Raw genomic sequence first — 26,699 nt, 5'->3', positions numbered from 1 at the left:
CTTGGTGTGGAGGGAAATCTATTGACCCTTTGAGAGCCCATTTGTCTGATGTTCTCCAGTTTGCCCTTTCTCTGGCGCAGCAAGGGCTTGCTGTTGCCACAGTTAAGGGCTATCTTTCTGCCCTGTCGGCTTTTCTCGGTTTGCCCGATCAGCCATCTCTTTTCAAATCTCCTGTGGTTTTAAGGTTTTTAAAGGGACTCACAAATAAGTTCCCTCCTGTTCCTTTTATTGTGCCTCAGTGGGACTTAAATCTTGTCTTGACCTTTTTGATGGGTGCTCCTTTTGAGCCTCTTCACAAATGTCCTTTGAGGCGTTTGACTCTTAAGACAGTCTTCCTCGATGCAATAACCTCTGCAAGGAGGGTAAGTGAGCTTCAAACTCTTAGTTCCAAGCCCCCTTTCTTGACCATTCATGCTGATCGAATGGTTCTTAGGACCAGGGCTGCTTTTCTTCCAAAGGTGGTTACTCCTTTCCACCTTGGTCAGTCCATTACCCTCCCTACCTTTTATCCTCCCCCACACCCTTCCAAGGAGGAGGAGAGGTTTCACCGTCTGGACCCCAAAAGGGTGATGTCCTTTTACTTGGACAGATCTAAAGACTATCATTTGGATGACCAGCTCTTCATTGGGTTTGCTGGCTGCAAAAGAGGAAGAGCAGTCCTTAAAAGAATATTGTCAAGATGGATCGTCCTCTGTATAAAGATCTGCTACTCTTTGGCCGGTAAGGAACCACCAGAGGGTATAAGGGCTCATTCTACGAGAGCTAAGTCTTCATCCTCAGCATTGGCTAGAGGTGTTCCTGTAGAAGATATTTGTAGGACGGCAACTTGGTCTTCCCTCCACACTTTCGCGAAGCATTACTGCTTAGATTCCGAAGTGAGGAGGGACGGCCACTTTGCGAGCTCTGTCCTCCAGGATTTCCTGGTTTAGAAGAGTGGACTCCCTCCTCCGGGAGTGGGGACTGCTGTGGGACTCTATTCACAAGGTGAGGAATTCACACGGCAGATGTATCTATCAGAAGAACAAGTTACTTACCTTCGGTAACGCTTTTTCTGGTAGATACAATATCTGCCTGTGGATTCCTCACTGACCCACCCGCCTCCCCGTTGTCCACTCTTCTATACCAGAGTTTCTGTAATGTATTTATTTTATTGTCAAGGAGTTGTTTATTTCAAATGTTTTATTGCATTTGCTTCACACTGTGTGTGTTACCTTGATACTGCGTATACTGTGTATATGTCTACTGTCATTGGTCCGTCCGTGTGCCTCGAAGGCACGGAAAAAAGGACGGAACTGATGTCATCACGCCAGCGTGGACCTATTATAGGCGTCGGTGAAGTCAGCGGAGTCGCGTGCGATGCCGTGTCTCTGAGGTCCAAGTCCACGTCGGCGCGAAGCTACAATAGAATTTCCGAATGTTACTGACGCAAGGTGAGGAATCACAAGGTGAGGAATCCACAGGCAGATATTGTATCTATCAGAAAAAGCGTTACCGAAGGTAAGTAACTTGTTCTTTGGTTACAGTAGTGATTTTTAAAGAATATTATTGTATTTTTAAAAGTTGACACTGAAACTTTTTCACATAGAATCCCCAATGTTATCCTATGGGAGGAAATTCACTTAGCAGGTAAGTAGTGTTATCGTTACTTTTTTTTACTCAGTGGTGGATCCTAGATCCAGCACTGGTGCATCTCCTGTAAACAATTGAAAGAATCCGTTTAAGTCATACAGGCGATTTTTAAGGAATATTTGTAGCTTGTGAAAATCGACAGGGTCAGTGCTGGGCTAAAGGATGCAGCACTGGGTTCGCGCCTGGTAACAGGTGAGTAAATCGGAATTCGTTGTTCGGCTGATTTTAGATGAATATTTTAAAGTTTCAAAACTCCACACTTCCAAGTGAAACCAGTCAATGTTACCCTATGGAAGAAAAGTGAGTTATCAGCCTTTGGGTAAGTACTCGACTGGCAGAGTTACGGTTCTGGGCATAGACTCAGGGGTCTCCCAGGGTCAGGTAGGTACAAGTGGTACACCCTCAGTGCCAAAGGGGAAGCCAGGTGCAGAGGTAGTTAGGCCAAATGTTATTCAATGAGAGGCAGGTGGCCTTTGGTTGGTGGCTGTGGGAGCTGGGCTCCTGGTCACTTGTTCAGGGCAAATGGGGAAGTAGATTAGGACCAAGGTTGCACTGCCAGAGGTACTCTGGTGGCTGGGTGCAGGGTGCTTTTGAGCCGTCGGGACCTCAATGTTATTCAATTGAAGTCTTGGAAGATGAACAAAGGCTGCATGCTTGGGGACGGAGATTTTTCAGTAGCGACCAGCACTTCGAGGGGTAAGTTGGGATCTTTGAGGATAGGTGGGCACCCCGGAGTTGGGCACAGGGGGCCGTGGTGCGCGGGGGGCAGGAGTGGCTTTTCACGTTGGAAAATCTTACCCTCTGCTGGTCGCGGTTGGTGGGGTCTCTGGTTGGGAGCCTGCAGGCGTCGTCTGGGTCGTCAAGGAGGGTCCTTGGGCACTGGATTTCAGGTCACAATCGCCGGGGGGACGTCCTCAGGGTCTTTGTCCACTCGGGCACAGGCCGGGCTCGGTGGGTGCAGAGTGTGCTGAATTCGCTGTTCCTGGCTGGCACCAGAGCTATTGCTGTTTGAGCAGAACCACTGCTCATGGGAGTCCCAGTCTTTAAGATGTTCAAGGCAGGCAGGTCCTCTGGGGTTTTCATGGTTTCTGCCCGCAGAGACTCCGGGATTTAGCAGGAGCAGGGTCAAGGATCAACAGGCCTGTAGGCTGGGGCCAAATCATTTGGTGTTGTCCTCTTGTTAGCAGCTGCACGGCAGGTCTTCTTCTTGATCTTCTTTCTTGTTTTCAAATCGGAATCTGAGGAAGGAAGGTTCAGCATGACCCTAAATACAAAATTTAGGGGCGTTACAGGTAGAGTAAGGGCAGGGACCAATGGGTCACAGTCCTGGGCTGAGTACACCCCTATCCTACTCCTATCCTGTATGAGGGGGGCAGGAGCCTATCTCTGATTGGGCAGGGCTCCCCATCATCAAGATGGCCGGAGCACGGAGTTGTGCTTCACCTCGCCTCTCCCACCTGAGGGGTGGAGTTGGCACAGGTGGGCACACCCCATTTCATCACGTAGGGTTTCCCGACAGTCTTCCTGCCAGAGTGGGGGTCAGAACCGGTGGGGGCCAGTTGCTGGGTACAGCAAGTGGTCTAGAGAAGCTCACAAAGGTGGCATTCCATTGAAGCTTCCCCTGCCCATCCTGGGGGAGGAGACCTAGCACCTCGCCCAGGACGTGCATGGTTCCAGGCCCAGGAGAGTGGATGGCTCTCTATCCAGGGGTCCAGCAACATGTCTCTTGTGTGGCATCCTAGGCAGCCTCACAGACAAGACATGGATTGTAGGTTAGGTCCAGGAGGCAACTCTAAGTTGCATCTGTCGTGCATTTGCCATTAAATCCCACCCTGGCATCAGTGTGGGTTTAATGTGCTGAGAAGTTTGATATCAAACTTCTCAGTCTTCAGTGAAGCCATCATGGTGCTGTGGAGTTCATAATGACAACCTCCCAGCACCATATACTCCTAATGGCAGCACTGCACTTAGTGTCAAGGAATGGCCCTGGGTACTGTAGGGGCACAGGGCTCATGCACCTGTGCCCACAACACTGGCATAGTGCACCCAGCTAGAGGGGTGACCGATGGATGTCAGGGCAGTGTGTTTGTGGGCATGGCACTCAGGGATGTGTGCCATGTCAACTCTTTGAATAGAGCTGCACCAAGACACTCCGCCTTCAAAGGCAGTGTGTGTGGGTCAGGGTACAGGGCCCCTAAGGGTGGCACAATAAGTGATGCAGCCCTCAGGGGTCTTCTCTGGTTGCAATGCCCTAGGTACCATGGTACCATTTACCAGGGGCTGACAGGTGGCCAGAGATGCCAATTGGGTTTTAGTTTCAACACAGTTTTAGGGAAGAAACACAGGCCCTGGGCACCTGATTGGCAGGAGCCCAGGGCACACTCAGTCAAAGCACATCAGCAATTCAGCAAAAAGTGGGGGCATACCATGCAAGAAAGATGGCACTTTCTCACATTTACCAGCCAGAGTGTTCATGCAACTGCTGGGAATGTTGGCGTCTTGCATCGCAATTGTACACCATGCAAGGCTTCACATGGCCCCCTACAAGAGTGCTTAGCATGTCAGTGGAATCAGTCATAAGGTCAATTAACCAATCTAGTGTTGGTAGACGGCCATACCCATTTCTCTCTGCAGTGGTGGAACCAACAAAACGTATCAATAGGCCAGCCTTTCATCGACCCTATTCCACAGATTGTGCTCATAGCAGACGCATCTCTAACAGTTTGGGGGGCTCATCCTAAGGGTTGCACAACACAAGGCCTGTGGAGCAATAAGCACAATGCTCTCCACATCAATTACCTAGAGCTTTTAGCCGTTTTTTCTATGACTCCAAGCTTTTCAAACTCTCCTCATCACCAACACGGTCTTTGTCTGAACGGACAACATGACAGCAATGTACTATGTGAACAAGCGGGGGCGACACCCTCTCTCCAACTGTCAACACTTGCTCAAGCATATGGAAATGGGCAATCCATCACAAGATTTATCTTCTGACTGAACATCTCCCAGGAGTAAATAATCAAATTGCTTACCTTCTCAGCAGCAGGAGACCGCAAATTCACGAGTGGGAACTTCATCCCCAAGTTCTCCGTCCCTATTTTCAACAGTTGGGTTTTCCACAGACAGACCTGTTCGTCTGTTCGCCACAGTTGAAAACACGAAATGCCCAAGCTTTGGCTCCAGGTTCCCACACTCACTCTCAAAGGGCAATGCCCTATGGATGAGCTGGTCAGGGATATTTGCTTACGCCTTTCCGCCTCTCCTGCTCATTCTGTATGTGGTTCAGAAACTCAGGCAAGCATCCCTCACACTAATTCTGTAGCTCCCACATGGGCCCCATCAACCATGGTACAAAACCCTGTTGGAGCTGTCAATAGTTCCACATCAAAAGCTACACCTCACTTCCAGTCTCCTCACACAGAACCATGGTGAAATCGGACATCCAAATCCCAAAAAACTAAATCTAGCGATCTGACTCTTGAAGTCATAGAATTTGGTTATTTGAATTAACACCAGACTCTAGGACTATTCTTAAAAAAAAGCAAGAAGGCCTTCCACCAGAGCTTACTATGCAGCAAAATGAAAAAGTTTCTTTTATACTGCAATAACAAAAACACCCTTTAGATGCTTCCATACAAAACATTATATGTTACCTGTTACATTTACAGTGAACAGGACTGGCGTATACTTCTATTTGTTTGCACCTTGCAGCAGTAGCTGCCTACTTACAAAAAAGGCAACATCTGTCACTAGTCAGAGTTTCAGTAATTAAATCTTTCATGGAAGGCTTAAAAAGAGTAATACCACCACGGATTCCTCCTGCCCCATTGTGGAATCTTATCATTCTCTTCACAAAGCTCATGGGTCCACCTTTTGAACCATTGCACAAGTGCCCTTTGCAATTTCTCTCATGGAAAGTTGATTTTCTCATTGCCATCACATCACTGAGGAAAGTTGGTAAACTACGGGCATTAACTTTAGAGGCACCCTTCTTTCAACTACACAAAGACAGAATAGTTCTCCGCACCATCCTTAAATTCCTTCCCAAAGTAGTTGCTGCCTTTCACATAAACCAGTCGGTTGATTTACCAGTTTTCTTTCCTCAACCTAATTCTGTAGCAAAATGCGCTCTTCACACTATTGACATTAAATGAGCTTTACTGTATTACATAGGACAAAAGACTTTCTAAAAACTAACTGTTTGTTTCATTTGCTGCCCCTCGCAAAGGCAATCCTATCTCTAAATCTGGTATTGTCAGATGGATTGTTAAATGCATTCAAACGTGCTATGCTAAAGCCAAAAGAACTTTAAGTATTCCCCGTATAGTGCATCTCACTCGCAAAATATGGACTTCTGTGGATTTTTTAGGTAATATTCCGCAAGCTGGCATATGCAAGGCAGCTACATTGTCTGCACCACACACATTTACCAAATACTATTGCATAGATGTGTTAGCACATCAACAAGCTAATGTAGACCAAGCATTGCTTAAAACACTTTTTCAAACAACTGCAACATCTACAGGTTAGCCACCGCTTTGGGAGTATACTGCTTTATAGTCTACGCAAAGCATGTGCATCTACTACAGACATGCCTCAAACTGATAATGTTACTTACGCAGTAAGCATCTGTTCTTGGCATGTAGAACTGTAGATTCACATGCTCCCATTCGCCTCCCTGGCTAGCCAAAGTTGTTTCAGTTCTTCATTATACATTTATACGCTTAGACATCTATATACTACACTTTCTTAATCCATTCTCACCCTTGTGCGGGAAAACAATCTAACAATGGACTCGATGCCCATGCGCACTATCACCGAAAGGAGGAGTCACCTTACCTCGTGCCTAGTAAAGACTTCTTCGAAGAAAAATAACTTTCAAACATGTGGACCCAACACTAGATGGCAGGAGTATGCAAAGCATGTGAATCTACAGCTCTACATGCCAAGAAAGATGCTGACTGGGTAACTAAATCCTTTTATGTGTAGGTAGCTCAGTTGTAGTTATGCACATTCATCCTTTTCAAGTTTTCTGAAACCTAGAAATGTACATTTTATGCTCCTTATAGAGACAGAGTGAAACAAATGTCCGAAAACATACAGCTAAGGGGAGCGAACCACAGAGGTAGACATTCTCCACTATATACAGAAATATAACCAAGCGCACCTACAGGTTTACAAATTTTTCTGTCATTTGGACTTGCATTTAGTTCACAGGTTAATTCTGACATGCAGACTAATTCATATGGGAGGACACAAAAGAATGCACTGAATATTTAAATACATAAAACTACTATTAGGGCTTCATGTGTCATGGCGAGCTCCTATTTTGTCCATGATGTGGTTTAGAATGGGAACCCAAAACACTGCTTGAACCTTTGCAGAGTGGTGTGGCATGACCAGGTATGTACTGTTTTTTTGTTTTTGTCCTTAATCATCTGCATTTTTTCAGGAGAGCTTTGGCTGCTCCAACCCGTGAACATGTGGGACCCGCTACAGCCACGTCAGCAGCTGTACCAGACCTTCTGGGAAGCATCTTGTCCGATCAGAGCCGGCTCATGATGAACAGCTCAGACATAGTCATTAATAGAGATGGATCTTTGCTGGCAAAGAAATCAGGTGAGAAAGCTATTGTAGGCAGCATCTGATGGTCCACAGAGGGTTATAACCAGTGACTGCATGGGGTACTGATGTCAAATGTCAGCAAAGGTTGTATAAAGCTCCAGATTAATCTATGTTCTCAAGTGTTTGGTGAAAGGGGTGTTGAGTAAATACTGTATATATTTTTCTGAAGGTGGTTTGTTTATGCATTCCGTTGGCAGCTAGGACTAAAAGGACTCGTTAGGTTTATTGAAAATAAATGATATGGTTAGTATGCTGTTCAGTCACCTACAGTTTGGGCTCCATATTGGAAATGTTTATAGGTACTATTACAGGTACTACCTCAAGCCACTGCTTTTGAAGTTCAGGTTGGACACCTCAGCTTTGTTGTCTGTCATAATTTGGTTTTGGAATCTGTTTGCTGCTGTCTGCTTCCATATGTACTGAGAGTGGTATACAGCCATACCATTTGCTTTCAATATGCAGAATTCCAATTTGAACACAGTTAGCAGGCACCTGATACAAGACATGTATCATCCCAATGAGTCAACATGGAAACCTCATAAAGGTCAGATGGGATGTCCAACTTTCAGCCATGTGCGCTCAATTCAACAAAATGCCAGGGGTAGCGGGAGTGACACCTCACACACCCTTTAACCTTAATTGTATCACAGCGAGTGGGGTCATATGACCTTTGACCCCAAATGTCCCTAGAAAGTAGTGTCATACGACCTTAACCCTGAAGTCCTCGCTAATTGACATCGCTGAAGTTCTGTAATAACGGCATGATTAGCAACACAAAAAACACAAATTACCATTTTAGAAACCACCTATGTTAGAGTGCTAACATGATCTTTGATAATGGTGAGATGTAATACTCTAATATTAGTGAGCCAGACCTCTTCTAGGTGGATCGAATGGGTCCTCCCACCGAGAACATTTTTAAATAGTTTATTAAAAACACAATTTTCATATAAATTGGCTAAAAAATCATAGGTTCCTGAAGGGCATTCATTCATCTAGCAGTTCGCTCAGTTGTTTTCAGAATGTGCTATGGATGCCCCCTTATGTCAAAAATCACCTCCATTATGCCAGCGGCAGTAGCAAGCATAACACCACTTTTTCACTGACACTTACTTAAATTCACTCACATTCTTCCTACATCATTTATTCTCACTTGCACTCATGTATTCTCACTCACTATCTTGTACTCTCACTCATTCTTACTTTGAATCAATCATACTTACTCACTTGCAGTCATTCTCCCGCCTACTCTCTTATTTACACACATTCTTACTCTCATTCACACACACTCCAGCTCTCACCCACTCGCACTTTCTTGCTGACATGCACTCACTCATATTTCCACTCATTTTGAGTCACTCCTACTCAATGACATTTAATTTCATTTATCGTCATGCGCTACCTATCTCTGATTTTCACTCACACAGACTCACACTTAATGAAATTAGCTCACAAGCACATGCTCTCTTGCACACAGACCTACTCACTCAAAAGCACGCACACTACATATATTTCAAAAGGTTTAATTGCATCTGCGCCTGAAGGTCTTGTTCTAAATCCTGGTGCTCCATTTGTATTACACGAACAGTGAATAATAAACTATTATTTACTATTAGTGTAACAAAAAATGGGCAGAGCATCAGGGTTACCTGCCTCTGTCTTTTTCGCGCTTATTTTGCTACCTCTGAGAGATCTGGGAATGCAATAGCAGTGCCATGGGTTGAAAGGGGCAAGCCAGGAGTCGCCTCTGCAACCCCTAAATGACATCAGTGCTCCCAGCTGGTTGTATGTACAGTATACTATGCTGGCAATTATTGAAACCGAGGCTTTCCTGTTTTCAGTGTTTCATTTCTATGAATTTATGTGGGTATAATCCAATCTTGTACCAACTTTTCGAAAAACAGACTAATCCATGCTTATAAATTACTGCAAACAATACTTTGTTAGTGTTAAAATACGTTTTAAGACCACAGTTGTATTACAGAAGGACCATTTCTCATGTGAGATGTGCATGGAAGTTTTACATTTTTTGTAACATTTGTCTTGAAGATAACACAGTAGGCTGATTTTTTTTGGAAAGTTCTCAAATTAAAACCTGGTAAAATAGATCAGTGGAATGCACCCCTACAAACAGCTGTATGTGACCTGCAAAGAATCAGTTTCAATCCTTGCAGGCTCTAATGACTTTTAATTCTTAAAATTGATTCTATTGCAAATCCCTTGACTCTGTAGAAAATTCAGTTTGATTGTGCGCTATACAAATTGATAACTGTGTTAAAGTAAAAGAAAAAAACCTTTCATATCTCACTTTGGCAATTTGTGAAGTGGCATTGAGGGTGTACTCCTTTTTCGCCATGTTCTGCTGTTCCACCTGTCAGCCGGGTGCAGGTACCTGCGCCACCTGTCAGCCGGGTGCAGGTACCTGCAGCTCTCGCTGGCCACTTCTCAGACAAAGGAAGTACTGATTGAAGTAAAATGAAGAATTCATGGACCTGTCCCATGCTGGGAAGGTATATAAGCACTCCCTCACCCTTGTAGATCTTTGGCGGTGCATCTCATCCCATTTAATAGGAGAATCCCTCGCAGAAGCTTTTAAACTTTTTTTCAAGAATTTAAGTCTCACGGCCTTTCTTTTTTCATTGAGGAAAGAAAAAATGGTGACACGCCTGTGTTTACTCTCAATGCCTTTCACGTAGAGGCAGAATACAAGTTGGGCATAGCATCCATCAGAATGTCAGTAATCAAGGCATTCACTGGTCTGTCACTCTAGTACTCCAGCGCTTTCACGTGCCCAACTCCGTCCACTGTGCCTCCTCTCTCTTTGTGTCACACCTCCTGTAGTGCCACAGGAGGTCAACGAGGTCGGACTGTGCTTCAGCCTCATCATGGTTACCTTGCGGCCGAATCCCCTGTTTTTCCACTCTGTGTGCTACAATTGGAGACCTAAAAACGTGTGTTCAGATGATAGACTTATACAGTTAGAGACATGGGTGTTAAAGTAGCTTGGACTGATTAGCTTGACAGCCCGTAGTGTGGTAATCCACGTGGCAGTACTCCATGTGTTCCTCTCCCCAGTTACACCATCAGCGATTAAAGCACCATGTGTGATAAAAGTCTGAGAACTGCGCTTGAAGCCTTTTTAGGTCGAACTTACCAGACAATGCAAGCTGTCAAGTTGGGAAAGATCTTTTGTGTGCTTACGAAGAATGTACAGGGGGTTACAGCCCGCCCATTGTTACCATTGGTTAGCTTTGTCACTCATTTGCTTGCTTCTTGTTTGATGGCTTTCTTTATTCTAGCTTGTTCATCTTGTGTTTGCTTCTCACCTTGAGTATAGCCTAATTGCAATGTCTGATCGGTTGGGTTTTATATTTCTTCTGCTCACTTTTGGTGTACTTGTTTCACTTCTTTTTTTTAGGTATCGCCCTGGCGTTGCAACTGCGTAGCAGTTGCTCCGCCCAGGGCGAAATCTCATGATCCTACATATCGGGCTTTGGTCCCGCCTCAGTCTCCCATTGGCTAGCTCCATAAATGGAGGCTAGCCATTGGGAGACAGAGGCTGTCAATCACGCTTTCCCGTGAAAACGCGATTCGGGGCGTTTCTCGGTCTTTTTTTAAGTCCCGCCCCTTTGTCCTGGGCCGCGCTGTCATTGGCTGCCGGCCCGGGACACCCCCGTGACGTCATTCCACGGGCCGCGCTGTGATTGGCTGCCGGCTCGGGCCCCGTGACGTCATTCCCCGGGCTGCGCTGAGATTGGCTGCCGGCCCGGGACCTGACTTGTTCTGCAAAGGCACCACCCCGCCCCCTTTATGACGCGATGTATGAGCGGGGAAAATATGAAAATGTCACACATAAGCAAACTCGAAACGTGTCAGCTATGCCTATGCATCAGACACTGAAATGCCATATATGAGCACACTGAAATCAAGACAACGTGGCAGCTGTGCACATCATGCCAGTAATGAGAAAGCCTCGGATAGGAAGTCTGGCAGACGTGCTGGAAGTATAATAATCGACTGACGTGCTGGAAGTATAATAATCGACTAACACCATTCACTGTGCCAAACTGCACTCCAGTGGAGAAGGTGACTGACAACACTTTCGACATTTGCATCTTTTAGGGTTCTATGGACAAAATCCCTCACCCGGTATTGTCTTTCTCGATGTCCTTGCTGACCAGCTTCATTTTGGCTCCGCTGAAATATTCCTTCTATCAAATGGACGGATCTTTTTCACTAAGATAACCACATGGCCACCACTTTTACACGGACCGCACGTACATTCAGCACAATGTCCGTTGTCCGTAAAGACAGCACTTCTGGGTCGCATAATAGCCAATGCCATGTCTGATCGTGTTCTGGAAATCGGAGGGGCTGGTAATATGTACGGTGACCTGGGATTGGAACGCTGGCCACACTTCGTCCAATCCTAGTACGCTGCACAATATAAAAATATAATCACCCAGTCTCGATTTACTCCCACACACAGGCTAGCTATACTAACCATACTGTGCCACTGCCGTGTCTCTAGTATTCTTTCACTGGTTGCATTGTCTCTTCAGAATCGCTGGTTGTGCTATGGTGTTAGTCGTGATGATGTGAATGTACAGTAAACCTCCCTGCGTGTGTTGCATAACATTTGATTAGAACATACATAGCTCTTGGATTGTCATTTGAAGACATTAGACCAGCGCAGCTGTGCATACTTTCGTGGGATTTATATAGACCTTGAAGTAGACTGTTTGCTGTGGTAAGCCATTTGTTTGAATACGCATGTAGCCTTCTTCAAAGTACTGTCGGATGCTGTATCGTACAGAGGAAGAGGTCTGATTAGAGGCTACTGATGGGTGAGATGCAGTTTGGCATCTGTCACAACACCGTTCATAGGGCCACTGGGTAAGCAGGAGTTACTGGCCCCATTTTTTGCGGTTGAGGCATTTTACGCTTGATGTCCTGAGACCCGATCTACTATGGTTCCTGAGTAACTGAGCTAAGTACTCATTTAGCACTTGACTTTCAATGCTAGTTTGAGGCGAGCATTCCAAGGCTTCTCTGTTGGCGCTGTGGGGTAGATTGGGGCTGATTGGAGTGTGGGTAGAGATGGTTAGATTGGAGTGGGGTAGAATGAGGGGGGTTGGTTGGGGTGGACTGGAGTGGGGTACTTTAGAGTATTCCAAAGGCGAAACCGTTGCATTGTAAATGCTTGTTTTGTTAAGCACTCCATGAAAGTGAATGTGTGTTTTTAAGCTGTCTTATTGTGTTATTCTTCCCCAGCCTTGCGCTCTGTTGCACTCTCTTAGTCTGCTTCTCTCCTCTTTCGCATTTTTCTTTCTTCCTAGTTTGCTGCACCCCCACTCTGTACTGCTTCCCCAGCTCCTTTCACCTGCCTTTATTTGCTTTACTTAAACCCTGCATCCGCTCTCTTTACTGGCTCCTCCGTTTCCACCACACCTTTCTGGGCTTATTATTATTTTTTTTTTTTTATTTTTTTTTTTAAGAGAACCAGGCTGCCAATTGCCTTATTCTGTTCCCCCCCACCCCCTCAATTTGTTAGTCCATGGTGGAATGGTAAAGAAAAAAAAGTCATCTTGTCATTTCATAGGCGCATATATGCAATGGTAGTGTCAGGTAAAGGTGCCTACAACGTAAATATTTGAAAAACGTATTCAGGTAGAATCTCGAATTAATTTTTAAACGTCTGGAAATGACGTAAGGAAACCAATTCAAAGCAAAATAAGATCGGTTTTGTAAACTAAGAAATCAGCGCAACTGGGAGTATTTATATATTTCTCAATCATAAAAAAGTGGTTTCATTAGGGGTTCAAACATAATAAGATACTTCAACAACATTGATAACAGAACAGAAGAGAAATTCTAGACCGTTAGCTTATTCTAGTTATTAATGTACAGGTTGGTGAATGTCCTAGGCATAGGAACAAAAATATCCCAGATTTTAATCTGAACAGAGACTAATAGGAAATGGGTTAGTGTCGATTTTTCTGTCTCAACCAAGATGAATCTATGAAACCATCACCAGGACAGGATATTTCAAGGAAGATCCAAGACTCTTAGGGCAAAGGTCAAAGTAATTTTAAGGAGAGACCGAGCAGCAGTGCTCCATGTTGGTACAGTAACGTGCAGAGAGAGCGATAAGGAGGCAGCGTGGGAGGAGAAGTCAGAGGGTGGCTGGGAGCTGTGAGGGGTGGGGGGAAGGAGCAGGAGATGCTGTCTATTCGGGTACTAAACCATAAATGGCTGACAAACATGCATAAAGCAAAAAAGGTGTTCATCATGACTACTTGTAGATCACATGCCGTTTATACCCTTGCCATTTATTGTTGCGCTTGGAACTGTACAAGTTGTTTTTCTTGGAAAGAGTTTCGGTTTCACATAGACTCATAGTTCATTCCCTGAAACCCACAGTGCACTGAGACAGAGTCCACTTAAATTCTTTTATTGCTATTCGGCTCAATTGTGCTTCTACTAAATCGTTGTTTCTCTGCATCAATTCTGCACACAGAGAAAAAAGTGAATGACTTTCAGATAAGACAATGGTTATGGGCCTGATTTAGATCTTCGCGGACGGGTTACTCCGGCACGACGTTGCCTGGTACACCATCCGGCGAACTATAAATTCCTTAGGATATAATGGGATTTATATTTCGGCAGACAAGATATTCGTCACCGTTGTTCCCTAGTAACCTGTCCGCCAAGATCTAAATCAGGCCCTAAGTGTGTAATGCAAAACTTCAAGGACCCTGTTATGGTCAGACTGGTAATATTCAGCTCCACAGGACTCCATTTACATCAAAAATCATGTGCCACATGGGTTTCTAGTGGTCCATGCTTTTAGGAAAAGGCCACAGATGCAGGGATCAGAAGATACTCTCCCCATCGGATCAAGACATTTTTAAAATGCGGCTGCTGCTAGGAACTACTGTATTTTATGGAGCTATGTATTACAAATTCAGTGGCTTTACACTCGAGATACAACAGATATCGCTGGGTGGAGATCATGGACTTAATGCAACATCTAAGCATGTGCAAAAAAAAAATTGAATTATTGGCATGGGCAAATCATATCCAACACCCTTTGGATGCTGTGGATACAGCTTCTAGACAAATAGGCACAGTGTTTTGCTAAGATGTCATGCATAACCTTGAACTCCTTATTTAGCCCAGTAGTTCAACAATACGTCAAGTGGTCAACACCTCTCTGAATCACAAGTGTAAGAGATGTTAGAGAAAATAAAGGCTTTGGGTGTCCTCCAACAACAACAAAGAGCAGAATTTCATAGACAGTAGTCACTCCAGTCTAGTGCAAGGCAAAAAATACTAGCAAGCAACCTTTTAAGTGGTACAGCACTCATGGTAGTGGAATGGGAAAGTCCAAGCTGCACATGGCAGAGACTCCTCTACCACTAAACAGAGATCATCCTCTCATACACCCTTGTGAGAAAGTGCCCTCTTTCTTGCATAGTAAGCACCCACTTTTTGCTGAATTGCTGATGTCCTTTGACTGAGTGTGCCCTGGGCTCCTGTTAATACGGTACCCAGGGCCTATGTTCCTTCCCTAAAACTGCATTGAAGCCTAAACACAGTTGTCATCTCTGGCCACATGTCAGCCCCATGTAAATGGTACCATAGGTACCCAGGGCACTGTGACCATAGAAGGCCTCTAAGGGCTGCAGCACTTATTGTGCCACCGTTAGAGGCACTGTACCCTGACACTTACACACTGCCTTGACAGGCTAAGTGTCTTGGTGAAGTGAAGAGTCGACATGGCACATATCCCTGTGTGCCATGTCTACAAACCACTGCCCTGGCATACATCAGTCACCCCTTTAGCTGGCTGCCCTATGCCAGTGGTGAGGGTACAGGTGCATGAGCCCTGAACCCCTACAGTACCCAGGTCCATTCCTGGGCACTGTAAGTGCAGTGCTACCATTAAGAGTATATGGTGCTGGGAGTTTGTCATTACGAACTCCACAGCACCATAATGGCTACACTGAAGACTGGGAAGTTTGGTATCAAACTTCTCAGCACATTAAACTCACACTGATGCCATTGTGGGATTTAATGTAAAATGCACAGCAGAGGGCGTCTTTGAGATGCCCCCTGAAACTCGACCAACTACTAGGTACCTGACTGAGTGGCTGCCTAGGCTGCCACCACCAGACATGTTTCTGGACCCCTGGGTCGAGAGCTGCTGCTCTCGGGGGCCTGAGACAATGCACATCCTGGGACGAGGTGCCAAGCCTCCTCCCCCCAGGATGGGCAGGGTTCACGAAGGAGAAACTTCAAAGGCATACCACCTTTGTGAGCCGCCCAGACAATTTGCTGCATTCAGCAACTGGTCCCCACTGGTTATACCCCCCACTTTGGGGGGGAGAACTGGCGGGAAACACCAGCGAGGAAGAGAGGTGTGCCCACCTCTGCCAACTCCACCCCTGAGGTGGGGGAGGCGAGGTGAAGCACAACCTCGAGTCCCCGCCATCTTGAGGATGGGGAGACGCAGTCAACCAGGGACAGGCTCCTGCCCGCCCTCCCACTAGACAGTGGCAGAATAGGGGGTGAACCCACCCCAGGGAAGGGAACCATTGGTCACTGCCCTTTACCTATTCGTAACTCCTCCCAATTTAGTGTTTAGGGGCATCCTGAACCTTCCTTCCTCAGATCCAGAACCACAAGAAAAGAAGATAAGAAGGACGAAAAGCTGTGCAGAGCTAACAAGAGGACGACGCCCACTGACTTGGCCCTAGCCCTACAGGCCTGTCTCCCCTCGAACCTGCTCCTGCGAAAACCCGGTGTGTCCTGCAGCCAGCAACCTCAAAAACCCCGTAGGACCTGCCTGCCTTCTCTTCAGAGACTGAATCTCCTGTGATCACTGGACTTGTTCAAACTGCAGTTTCTGATGCCAACCAGAGTCCGCGAATCCAGCCCACTCTGCACCCGCCGAACCCGGTCCGAGCTCAGGTGGAAAAACAACACGATGAGGTCCCCCCGGCGATCCTGACCCGAGATCCGGCGACCCCTGACCTGCCTCAAGCCTCCAGACGACGCCTGCAGCCTCAATCCAGAGGACTCCCCCTACCGCAACCAGAGCAAGTAAGAAAATCCAACGTACCAAGGCACCCCTGCACCCGACACCCCATGGCCTTGTGTGCCTAAACCAACGGTGCCTAACCACCCCTCAACAACCCAACTTATCCCTCAAAGTGGTGGTCGCACCTGGAAGATCCTCGTCCCCGAGCCTGCAGTGTTACTTTGTTCCGGAGGTTCTCCATTGGAAACAACAGGGCATCCAACCTCAAAACGGCACCCTGCACCCAGCCGCCCTAGTGCAGCTGAGGGTTCACCTTTTGGTGCTACTTTGGTCCCAAACTTGCCCTGATCTAAACCCTAGGAGCTTTGCTCCCACAACCTCGTGGCCTGCTTGCCAGCAGCCACCAACCGGAGACTCCCTATCCCCCATGGGATAACATTGGGCTTCAACATTCTGCACCCTGTCACCCTAGTGCCGCTGAGGGTGCAACAACAGTGCATCACTGACCCAGGGAGGCCCCTGAGTCTAACCACAGAACCTTAACTCCCACAGTCGTTTACTTACCTGCAAACCGATAACCTGTTTTTCCTCCATAGGATAACATTGACAAATTACCCTCCAAAAAAAGACTGTGGCGGTTTGAAAACTAAAGATATTCTTTAAAAATCGTACAAATAACCAAAATGTGTTTTTTCACCTGTTTGCAGGACATGTCCCAGTGCTGAATCTAGACATCCAGCACTGAGTTAGAAAAAGTAATGTAAAAGTAACTTTCTTGCAATTTGCTGAAAAAGCCTATTCATTCCAATGTACTGTATTTGCCAAGTGTTGCATACTACTGCTCCCCTGTAAATCAAACAAAGTACAATTTCTATTGCATTTTCAAACTATTCTATATCCAGTAACGTATTACTGAAACGTATTTAACTCTTACCTGTACCTGGCTCCCTTGGTTCTAAAAATAAATAGTATATTTTTATACAAAAACAATTGGCCTAGAGTTTAGTTCTTGAGTGTGTGAATTAATTTACTAAGTGTGCAAATCAAATGCTTAACACTGTCCTCTGATACTGCCTTACTGCTCGACCAAGTGCCACTATTGGAGAGTAAGGTTCTATCTAACTTTAACCTCTGCCTACCTTTGGAGACACTTGGTCTCTATACACACTTTACCTCATTTTGGTGTACTATATATATATATATATATATATATATATATATATATATATATATATATATATATATATATATATATATAGAGCCAATTTCTTACAACCCTGACCTCCCAACACTTTTTGTGGAAGGACTGTGGTTATACCTTCCTCATTTGTAGGAAATAACTTTGGCTCAGTGGATGTGATCTACCAGTTCTCAGAGGTATTGCTTGGGGTTTCACACCATCCTTCCAGATAGATCTGCTGGACTTATTGGAAGGGGTGCAAGCATTTTACATGAAGACGCTATTGTAATAATGAACTACATTAACACATCAATGAGGACAAGGAGTTTACCCCATATTCGCCCTCATTCCTAAAAAGGACATTAAGGGCAGTTTTATACTTGAGCTCTCAACCATTACTTAACGTCCTGTCACTTCAAATGATAACTAGGCAAAATCCCACTCCTGACTACGGGTAAACTATATGACATCCATTGACTTGAAAGATGTATACATTCACATTCATCAAACACATTAACCGTGCCCGAGGTTTGTGTTCAGTGGAGTTAATTATCAATGCAAAGTGCTAACATTTGGAGTAGCAAGAGCTCAAAGAGTTTACCAAATGTCAGGCATAATTGTCAGCGTACCTGTCGCACAGTCATATTCATGTTTTCCTATATTTAGACTATTAGCTGGTAAAGGGAATGAATCTGGTGAAATTTCTGATGGATACTTATAACCTCAAATTCTGGAAGCTATAAACACCATTGTTCTTGACCGCCAGGTGGCTTGGTGTGGCCCTCTGCAACTTTGTTGAGATTTATGTGACAGAGCTCCATGCGGCCTACTTCCGTTTGGGTTTGGCGTCCAACTCCATGTCTTGCAAGTAATGTGTCTGTATGAAGCCACAGATGATCCTGGAATGAAAAGCCAGGCTGTATATCGCCGAGCACCAAAAGAAGCTTTGAAAGTCCCACTCGAAATGTAGGGCATGGACCCGTTTCTGTTCCTGCAACAGGTTATCATTTAACTTGAAGTCTTCTGGTGAGTCGAAATCTAAGTGGAAGCACAAGAAGGCCAAGCGGGATTTGTTTGCCCAGCAACCCTCAACCTTAGGACATGCGAGAACAATAGGATGCTTTGCGGTCTCACTCTCGATTCACTTCCGAAGAGCCAATTACGGAACTAATTCTGATGCACCCAGAGCTTCTGGGTTCATTGTCTACCTCCCAGCAGACTGAGGCCTTCAAAGAGGCCATATTGTGAATTTTCTACACCCTTCCAGCTTCTTCTGGCACACCTTTGAGTCCCAAGGACTATTCAAGGAGACCCATTCAAGATGCTGCTGGCAGGTTTGCATTCAGCGCCATCTGTGTCTCCAGAACTCATCTCTGAAGCCGGTGCCGACTTCCATTCTGTCCCTGTGACATCGATGCAACTGGAGGGTGACTCTGTGTTTGTCATCTCAGACTCATAATTGAATCCATCTCTGTCTCTGTCGACGTTGCATCTCAATGCCGTACCGACGCACCTCGGACCCAGTTCATTCTGACTCAAACATGAGCATTACCTTTGTGCATTGTGTGATTGACAACATATAGGATATGCAGCTTCATTATCATGTGAATTGATTGCACGAAGTAAAAAGCTCATGTGATCAGTGGACGTATAAGTGAAGCTACAATGAGACACATACATTAAGTTTGCCCTGATGGTGTTTTAGCAGAAATATGTCTTGTATCAGGATTAATATACATCTTTTTCTGCTTATGATCTAATTTGACCTTAAGAATGTCTCAAATTGGTTCTGGAGGCTCAGGGAGGCTGTCCTTGAATTTTGGCTTTGAAATAGTCTTGTCCTTGGGAGTGGAAGGTTTCGACTACGAAGCATGTTTGTTTCGGAGCAGAGGGTTTTGGCTTTTTGATCCTGATAGTTTCGATATGAAGATGATTTTGTTTGACTTAGTCCCAAGCCAGAAGGCTTGATGGTCTGTTTCGATGCCGAGCCGGTCGACAGGGAATTGTTAACAATGCCTTGGTGCCATCCTTGGCCAGAAGGCAAAGGTGGTGCCAAAGCATTATGCATTTTGGAAGAGCTTTTAGGGGGTAAGGGGTCATCAGTACTCACGGCACCTTTTCCCGGAAGCACATCTTCAGACTCCAGATCGATCTCCAACTCAGGATCGGACTCTGAAACGGAGAAGGCCTCCTTCTTCTGCGGCAGATGCTTCGATCTCCTCTTGCTCAGATTCTTCCTCGAAGATTACAGCAGGATGATCAGCACACACATGATTTTCAGACACAAATCATTATTCTCATAATGCAGGAAATTTCATGGCGACATGTAATCAAATTTTCAATAATCCTTTATTCTTTTTGAATTCTTCACTGTGTAGCCAACGAGTTTCGTCCCTTCACGGGACTTCTTCAGGGCTCAGTCACATGATAATTTCTTATAATGACGTATTGTCTCCTATGTTTGAGGGAAATCAATTCTTCGTCTGCTTAATTATTTGATGACTAACAAGTCCAGAGATTCCAAATAGAATATTTCTTTCTTGTCCCAATATTTCAGGCCAATGTTGGCCACCGCATCTGTCGTCTGCGGTAATGGAGACCGACCGTCCCCCTTGAATGGTCTCTGAATGTGGTGTCAAAAAAAACACCACATTGAGAGAACATTCGAGGTGAACCTGAGGAACAGTTTCGAACCGGAGCGCAGCAATACACGTCCGAACCCAATGGCGGAAAAAAGCATCCTAACAGCCTTAGCTCGTGACTGGAAAGGCTTCTTTGAAGCAAAACATCTTGCAAACATCTGGACCCAACACTAGATGGCAGGAGTATGCAAAGCATGTGAATCTACAGCTCTACGTGCCAAGAACAGATGCTTACTGGGTAAGTAACATAATCCATATATAGCACAAAATAGTGCAAGTCTGTCCAAAATTGTTCTTGTGTATATGTGTGTGTATATATATATATATATATATATATTCACTGAAAAAACCATAGGTTATAGACCATATATAGTTAGGAATTAGCATTTAAAAAACCTTATTTTACTCACACAAAACCATTGAAATTCCATATATAGTTAGTTGCACTAACTATATATCGCGCACCCGCAATCCACTGCTGATGATGTCACATATTACATCATTCATGACATGGTCAGTGACATCACTGATGACATCACTGATGACATCTCAAATGACATCACTGATGACATCACTGATGACATCTCATTTGACATCATTCTTGTGCTAATACGATAAACCTCTTCAGACTCTAATATAACCTTAGATACACTCAGTGTATACAGACACTCACACACTGTCACTCATCCATGGAGTTACTCACACACCTAGTCAGTCATGCAAAGAAACAATCTCACCTCCATTTCCTCAACTATACAGTTATACACACCTTACTTATTCAAACATATACTAACACATATTTACTCTCTTATACAATCCCTGATACAAGTTCACAATGATCCATACAGCCACTCACACATTCAGTGGCTCTCATGCACAGTTATTTATATATGCCAACTCTCACATGTACTGTGTTTTACATATGTACTTACTATGACATGTAGCATTGAGATATCCATTCACTCATCAATACACTCATGCACACAGTCAACCGCCCATGTAGCTGTTTCCACATGCACTCTTGAACTCATACACCTAGTGAATCAACTGCTCACACATCTATGCACAGAGTCACACACCTCCCAGCCACCCCCACACAAACTCAATCTCCCATACAAATACTTGGGCAACCAATCAATAACACATATAACCTCTCGTATAGCTAATGATCAACACATGCAGCAGTTTACATCACAACAGACATACTGATGCACACATTCAGACAGTTTAGTCACTAACCCATGCATTTAGTATGACACATTTATTCACTCACTCATACAGTCAGTCACGCACCTACTAAATCCTTCATCCAGACACTTATACATCCACTCATTCTTCAATATATCAAACATATTTAAACTTTACAGAAACACACAGTCACTGGATGATGTCATCAGTGATGTCATCAGTGATGTCATCAGTGATGTCATTTGAGATGTCATCAGTGATGTCATCAGTGATGTCATTTGAGATGTTATCAGTGATGTCATTTGAGATGTCATCAGTGATGTTATCAGTGATGTCATTTGAGATGTCATCAGTGATGTCATCAGTGATGTCACTGACCATATCATGAATGATGTAATATGTGACATCATCAGCAGTGGATTGCGGGTGCGCGATATATAGTTAGTGCAACTAACTATATATGGAATTTCAATGGTTTTGTGTGAGTAAAATAAGGTTTTTTAAATGCTAATTCCTAACTATATATGGTCTATAACCTATGGTTTTTTCAGTGAATTTTCGAGGTTTTTTAAATGCTAATTCCTAACTATATATGGTCTCTAACCTATGGTTTTATCAGTGAATATATATATATATATATAACATCTCTATGGCAAAATGAAACCCCTCATTTTGTTCCTTTGCAAATTAAATGTTTTAAGTGTTAACACTTTATTCCAATCAAGATGACTTCAGGTGTGCCATACTTTTGTCATAAGTAAGACTGTTAGCGCTCTAGTTGTTCTTTAGAACACTCTGGGACATTCTGTCACTGGGCTATAGTTGGGCTACATCTGGCTGATATTTGGGCTACATTTGGGCTCTTTTGTCTCTGGTGGCCATCTTTGGGCTACATTGGGCTACATTGGGCTACTTTGGGCTACATTGGGCTCCAACATATATATAGCCCAATGTAGCCCAATATATATTTTTCAAAGTTAATTTTCGTAAACACCACTGGAGCATATATCTTGAGACATAGCAAAGGCACATCGGGCTACCAGTCCCTACAATTTTGCCAAGTTTTGTGGAAATCCATTCAGCCGTTCGAGCTAAAAGTGAGTCCAACCGCCCTATGGAAAACTCAATGTTAAAAACACGTTTTGGGACCCCCCTTTTTTTCTCGGCCCCCGCTTGACGAAACCCCCCCAAATTTTCAGGGGCTGCTCAGAAACAAAATGTGCCATTTTCCTGAACATTTCAGCCAATTCCGTCGACAAACGCCAAAGTTATTAGACATAGAATTTTCAGAAATCCCATAGAGAAAAAATCCTAACTATATATACCTACTGGCTATCGCCAGTAGGTAATATATATATATATATATATATATATATATATATATATATGTATATATATATATATATATATATATATATATATATATATCCAAGCTCGAACTCAGTTTTCTCTTCACAAAACAAAGTACAGCACTCCGGGGGTAGGCAAAGTTTCTTTATTCCGCCGTTAGCAGTATGGACAGACGCGTTTCGGACGCAAGTCCTTCGTCAGTGTTTTGCTCCAAATGCAATAAGGCGGCTATTTTTAAATGCGTCATTGCGACATGCCCATCAACAGTGATGACGGTATTGAGATCGCATTAAGCGCACTTGCAAATGTGGCGGCCATCTTTTAATGTTCAATATTGAACATATAAAACAAATGTGTATCATCATTTCTAGATCAAATCTTGCCGTGTATCGGCATGTCTACCGCTCAAGCTGGTGTTGCGTATTATTAAGCCGTGTATCGGCATATCACCAGCTACATTAGCATTGTGCATATTGCGCTTTCAATAACCGTGATTCATAATAATTCACATTTTTACATATTCAGTAAGGGCATGTCCTAAAATGACTTATCCAAAATTCATCATATTTTTAACACAGCTTTGTTTAACACAGTTTGGAAAAGAGGAGCAGGGTCGGAAATACAGTTAAAACAAATATCAATGATATTAGAGTCAACATTGCAATGGTATATAGGACAATACATTTATGTTTTTCATTTGCCTAGGTGTACCATGAGTTCTTCTCCACTGTTCATCCCCTGTGGGTTTTTTGTTTGCAGAACAATGATGTAACGTGACTCCAGTCTGCGTAACCTCATCAGTCTATCCCCTCCCCTCGGATTGGCTGGAACATGGTCAATGCCAAAATATTGTAATGGATCCCTATTACTCTGATGTTCTTTGGCAAAATGCCGTGCCACCGGATAAGTTATGTCTGTTACTGATGGCACGTTGGTGTTCCAAAATTCGCATTTTTACATTGTTGATTGTACTGCCGATATACTTAAGACCGCATGGACAGGTCAAGCAGTACACAACATATGGGGTTTGACATGTGATGAACTTTTTGATGATTCTCGGAGTTTGCAGACCAGGAATTTTATATGACAAAACCCGTTTGCTGTTCTCACAGGCTTTGCATTTTCCACAGGGGAAGAATCCTTTCATATCTTTTAAGGTACCACTCTTATTTTGTTTAGGGGGCATGAGATGACTCTGTACTAACTTATCTTTCAGAGAATTTAATTTGCGAAAGATAATCAGAGGGCGTGGGGGGACATCTTTCCCTATTGTTGGATCGAATCGCAGTATGCGCCAATTTTTAGTGAGCATCTTCCTCAGATGATTCGCATCATCGGAGAAGGTGGTTATCATTCTAAACTTATTAGTGACTTCCGGCTGCTCTATTTTCTCTTTCTTGTTCAACAGACTCTTTCTTGGGATTTTTAAAACTCTGTTAAGTTTTATCTCGGAGAGTTGGATCATATCCTCTGACTGTGAATCTCATCATAGATTCTTTGGCTGCACATACAAAGTCAGAGTCTCTTGAGCAATTACGTCGGAGTCTAAGTAATTCACCATACGGTATACTGCAAATTAGAGTTGGAGGATGGCTACTCTTAGCATGCAATATGCTATTGCCCGATGTGGGCTTTCTATATAGTGACATCTCAAGTGTTCCCTCATTTACAAAGACCCTCCGATCTAAATAGTGAACCTCATTCCTACTTATTTCACCGGTGAACTTCAGATTTAAGTTGTTATTGTTCAAATCCCTGATGAAATCTTCTGCCTGTTTGAAGGAGCCCCTCCATACAAGAAAAAGGTTGTCTATATAACGACGCCACACAACTATGTGTTCTGCCCATTTGGCATTGTCACCTGCTAGGGCCACCTGCTCCTCCCACCAGCCTACGAATAAATTTGCGTAGCTGGGGGCGAAGCAGATGCCCATCGCAGTCCCAGAGATTTGTTTAAAAAATCATTTTGAAACATAAATATGTTGTGTGTCAGGCAGAATTCCAATAGTTCAATTAACATCACCCCATGTTCAGTGTACTTCATAGCTCTTTTCTCCAAAAAGTATTTTACCGCCTCAACTCCTTGGGCATGTCGGATACAAGTGTAGAGACTTGTGATATCGAGAGTTATCAGTACATATGTGGTGTCCCATTGAATAGTTCTATGAAGTCTTTAGTATCTCTCACATACGATTTCAACTTCACAACTGATTGTGAGAGTAATGAGTCGATGTAGGTCGAAAGGTTCTCAGTGAGTCCTCCCTTCGAGGAGACAGTCTACCTGGTGGTGTGTGAAGGTCTTTGTGCACCTTTGGTAATTGATAAAAGGTCGGTGTTACAGGTTCTAAATTTCTCAGGAATAGGTACTCATTCGTATCCAGCATTGATCTATTGCGCCACTTGTTCAATAACTCATTGTAAGTTCTTATACTTTGAAGGTATTCTTCTTTATTGGTTTTCATATAATATTGTGAATCCTCTAATTGACGGAAAGATTCGTGACAATATTGTTCTCTTGAGAGCAGAATAATATTTCCACCCTTATCCGAGGGCTTTACAATGATCTCATCATTTTTACTGATATCAGATATCACATTAGATTGAATTTGTGAGAGATTGTTTTTGTTGGAGGTACGTTTCCACCCAGTAGTTCTAAACTTCATCAAGTCTTGGATTACCGCATCTGAGAAGGTGTCAATAGCATCATAAGGCATTTGTGGATTGAATTGTGATGGTGCCTTAAAGTTGGTTACAGGTGCTTGTTGCTCTATATTCATTCTTCTGGCTCTCATTATTGGGTCGTTATATTCATCCAAGTTTCGTTCTGTTTGTAGTTATGTCATAGTTTCAATGATGTTAAGATCCTTTGTACTTAAAGCATCTGTTGCTTGTATGATCGATCTTTTCTTTGTTTGCTTTACTTCCGTTGTTGAAGGTTTCAACGTGAAAAATTTGTGTAACTTAATTTTTCGAACAAGTTTGAAAAGATGTATTCTGGACTGTGTGTATTCCAATTTGTCATTAGGACAAAAGGTCAATCCAAGTTGTAAAGTGTCCTCCTCCTCCTTGGTCAAAGTTTTGTCGGTCAGATTAATAATAGTGAGGTTGGGATTAGGGTTTACCATCGGTTCCCCCTCTTCTTGCGGGAATTCTGGGATCCTATTCTCCCTCTTCCTCTTCCCTTTCCAACCTCCTCTTCGGGTTCTTCTTCGTTTTCTGGGGGGTCTTGATTTTCCACCCCTGAGCCAACTCTGGCGTATTAAATTGAATTCCAAGTGAAAAGGACTCTTTGATGTTTCCTTTGATGTCGATGTTGTTTCCTCACCTGATTGTTCCCTCTCATTGACTTCTGACTCTGAGGTTTCAACTCATGCTGTTGGCACCGTTCCTTTCTTTCTGTTCAATGCCTTTCGCGGGGCGTCAAATTTCTTTGAGAAAGTGAGTATCCGGCCAAGAGCATAGTCACGTTCATCTCTTTCATATTTTTCTTGTTTTCTTTGTCTGATTTTCAGTTTATACTTTACCAGACGTTTTTTCATTTCCTCTCGTAACTGTTCTTGTTTCGCTTTGTCATTATCCTTTGCAATGTCTTTTTCTAGATTGTCAATTTCTTCCAGTATTTTCGCCCTATCGCTCCACGCAAATTTGACCAGCAGGTCAAGCATGGCCTTGCAGGAGTCCGCTGTCAATTCCGCCCATTGTTCTAATAATTTGGGTTCGGGGTTCTCATAGGCAGGGACCGTGTAGATGCGCAGACCCCTCGGGACCCTGTTGACATCCATGTAGTTCTGGAGGGAGGTGGCTTCCCACCATTTCCTTATCTCCCTCTCAGTTCATCTCTCTAGTTTTAGGAACAGGTTCTGGAGTGAACTCCAAGCTACTGCTCCCCCACCTCCTGTGTCTGGCAAAACTGTTGCTGTAGATGTTGGTTTTTTAAAAATATCCAATGCCGCCTCGCTGCGATTTGCTTCGTCACACATGCTATTTGGCAAAGGTTGCGCAGAGAAGCCTCCCCGCGACCAGCCTGTTAACCCCACAC

The 26,699-nt window shown here is 44.0% G+C and overlaps 1 protein-coding gene across 2 annotated transcripts in view; it reads left to right on the top strand.

Annotated features, from left to right (window-relative positions):
• The window catches only part of PHRF1 (PHD and ring finger domains 1), a 429,596-nt gene that overhangs the window by 284,136 nt on the left and 118,761 nt on the right, over positions 1-26,699 (top strand). For both annotated transcript variants that reach the window (XM_078682828.1, XM_078682827.1), the window contains exon 13: positions 7,082-7,248. In XM_078682828.1, coding sequence (XP_078538954.1) covers positions 7,082-7,248 — 167 coding nt within the window. The remainder of the gene's footprint in view (positions 1-7,081; positions 7,249-26,699) is intronic.

The sequence above is a fragment of the Lissotriton helveticus genome, chromosome 3_1 (assembly GCF_964261635.1).
Source record: "Lissotriton helveticus chromosome 3_1, aLisHel1.1, whole genome shotgun sequence".
Lineage (NCBI taxonomy): Eukaryota > Metazoa > Chordata > Amphibia > Caudata > Salamandridae > Lissotriton > Lissotriton helveticus.
The sequence above is the reverse complement of the archived record's forward strand: the minus strand, read 5'-3'. Positions and strand labels throughout refer to the sequence as shown.